At 38.8% G+C, this 1,931-nt stretch overlaps 1 protein-coding gene across 1 annotated transcript; it reads right to left on the bottom strand.

The window, feature by feature from the left end:
- Positions 1–632: 632 nt before the first annotated feature.
- On the bottom strand, positions 633–1,922 carry LOC103212492 (zinc finger protein 345-like; the record flags this gene model as incomplete). The annotated part of the gene is made up of 1 exon (XM_007958459.2): positions 633–1,922. A coding segment is annotated over one exon (1,290 nt), but the record flags the coding sequence as incomplete, so codon positions are not given.
- Between the last annotated feature and the right edge of the window lie 9 nt (positions 1,923–1,931).

Below are 1,931 nucleotides of genomic sequence, written 5' to 3'. Positions count from 1 at the left end.
ACAGTTTAATAAATAAAGGGAAGAGAAGGGACATTTAATTCTTGAAGAATTCTGATTAACAAACAGAAGAAATAATTGAAATAGAAAATACCATTTGGTAAGCACCACATTAAAAATAATCATAGGTAATAATTATCAATGGATACTAAAATTAGTAGGTCAAAGTAGTACGCTGAAAGGGAGTATTTGCAGTCTCAAAGTACTGTCCTATGAGAATGTCACTAATTATAAAGGATAAAATAGTTAACTTTACATATGTAGCAAACAATAGAAGAAAGTGCAATAAACATAAAAACAAACCAAAACTCTCCTAACCTCAATACAACTTCAGTGTATTTTATGCAATATACAATATAGTATCAATAAAAACACTGAAAAAAATATAAAACTGTATGTCCTCAAAGCTATTCCCTATAGTCTTATTTGTTAACAGTCAAAGACTTTAAGAAAGGTACAATTTAGCTTGGACTGAGATAGTAACAAACACTGATTAAGGAGTTACAATGAGACTGTCGTTTCTCCCAAAGGCACAAAACAGCTCTAATGACCCCTTCTTTCAGTCACTATTGCTTCCTTACTCATTGAGAAATCTGCTCTTCAATTGTAGACTTTTGGAAATATGCTGTTTGATATTATAGTAGTAAGGACGGAACATGCCATTTTTGACGCAGAGTAGTCTCTCCACTGTGAGTTCTTAAATGTGAAGTGAGGTGTGCAGCCTGACTGAAGGCTTTCCCACATTCCTTACATTCATAGGGCCTTTCTCCACTGTGAATTCTTCTATGTGTACTAAGGTTTGAGGCTTGTCTAAAGACTTTCCCACATTCTTTACATTCATAAGGCCTCTCTCCACTGTGAGTTCGCATATGTGAAGTGAGGGATGAGGCCTGACTAAAGGCTTTCCCACATTCCTTACATTCATAAGGCCTCTCTCCACTGTGAGTTCTTATATGGGTAGTGAGGGCTGAGGAACGACTAAAGGCTTTCCCACATTCCTTACATTCATAGGGCCTCTCTCCACTGTGAGTCCGAATATGTCTAGTGAGGCCTGAGAAACAACTGAAAGCTTTCCCACATTCCTTACATTCATAAGGTTTCTCTCCACTGTGAGTTCTTTTATGCATAGTGAGGGCAGAGGAATAACTGAAGACTTTCCCACACTGCTTACATTCATAAGGCCTCTCTCCACTGTGACTTCTTATATGTTGAGTAAGAGATGAGGAACGACTAAAGGCTTTTCCACATTCCTTACATTGAAAAGGCTTCTCTCCGCTGTGAGTCCTTATATGTCTAGTGAAGTGTGATGAACGACTGAAAGCTTTCCCACATTCTATACATTCATAGGGCCTCTCTCCACTGTGAGTTCTTATGTGTGTAGTGAGGGCTGAGGAACAACTAAAGGCTTTCCCACATTCCTTACATTCATAGGGCCTCTCTCCACTGTGAGTTCTTTTATGTGTAGTGAGGGCTGAGGAAAAACTAAAGACTTTTCCACATTCTTTACATTCATAAGGCCTCTCTCCACTGTGAGTTTTTATATGTGAAGTGAGGTGTGCAGCCTGACTAAAAGCTTTCCCACATTCCTTACATTCATAAGGTTTCTCTCCACTGTGAGTTCTTATGTGTGTAGTGAGGGCTGAGGAACTACTAAAGGCTTTCCCACACTCCTTACATTCATAAGGCCTCTCTCCATTGTGAGTTCGCATATGTGTAGTGAGGTTTGAGGGCTGACTAAAGACTTTCCCACATTCCTTACATTCATAAGGCCTCTCTCCACTGTGAGTTCTTGTATGTTGACTGAGGGACGAGGCCTCATTAAAGGCTTTACCACATTCCTTACATTCATAAGGCTTATCTCTGATATGAAACTTTTTATGTAAAATGAGGGATGAAGGATGACTAGAGGTTTTATACCACTTTTTACATTCATG

This window comes from Orycteropus afer, unplaced genomic scaffold (assembly GCF_000298275.1).
Source record: "Orycteropus afer afer isolate SDZICR_OR568_19922 unplaced genomic scaffold, OryAfe1.0 scaffold00988, whole genome shotgun sequence".
NCBI lineage: Eukaryota > Metazoa > Chordata > Mammalia > Tubulidentata > Orycteropodidae > Orycteropus > Orycteropus afer.
Note: the sequence above shows the minus strand (reverse complement) of the source record. Positions and strands in the feature narration are given on the sequence as shown.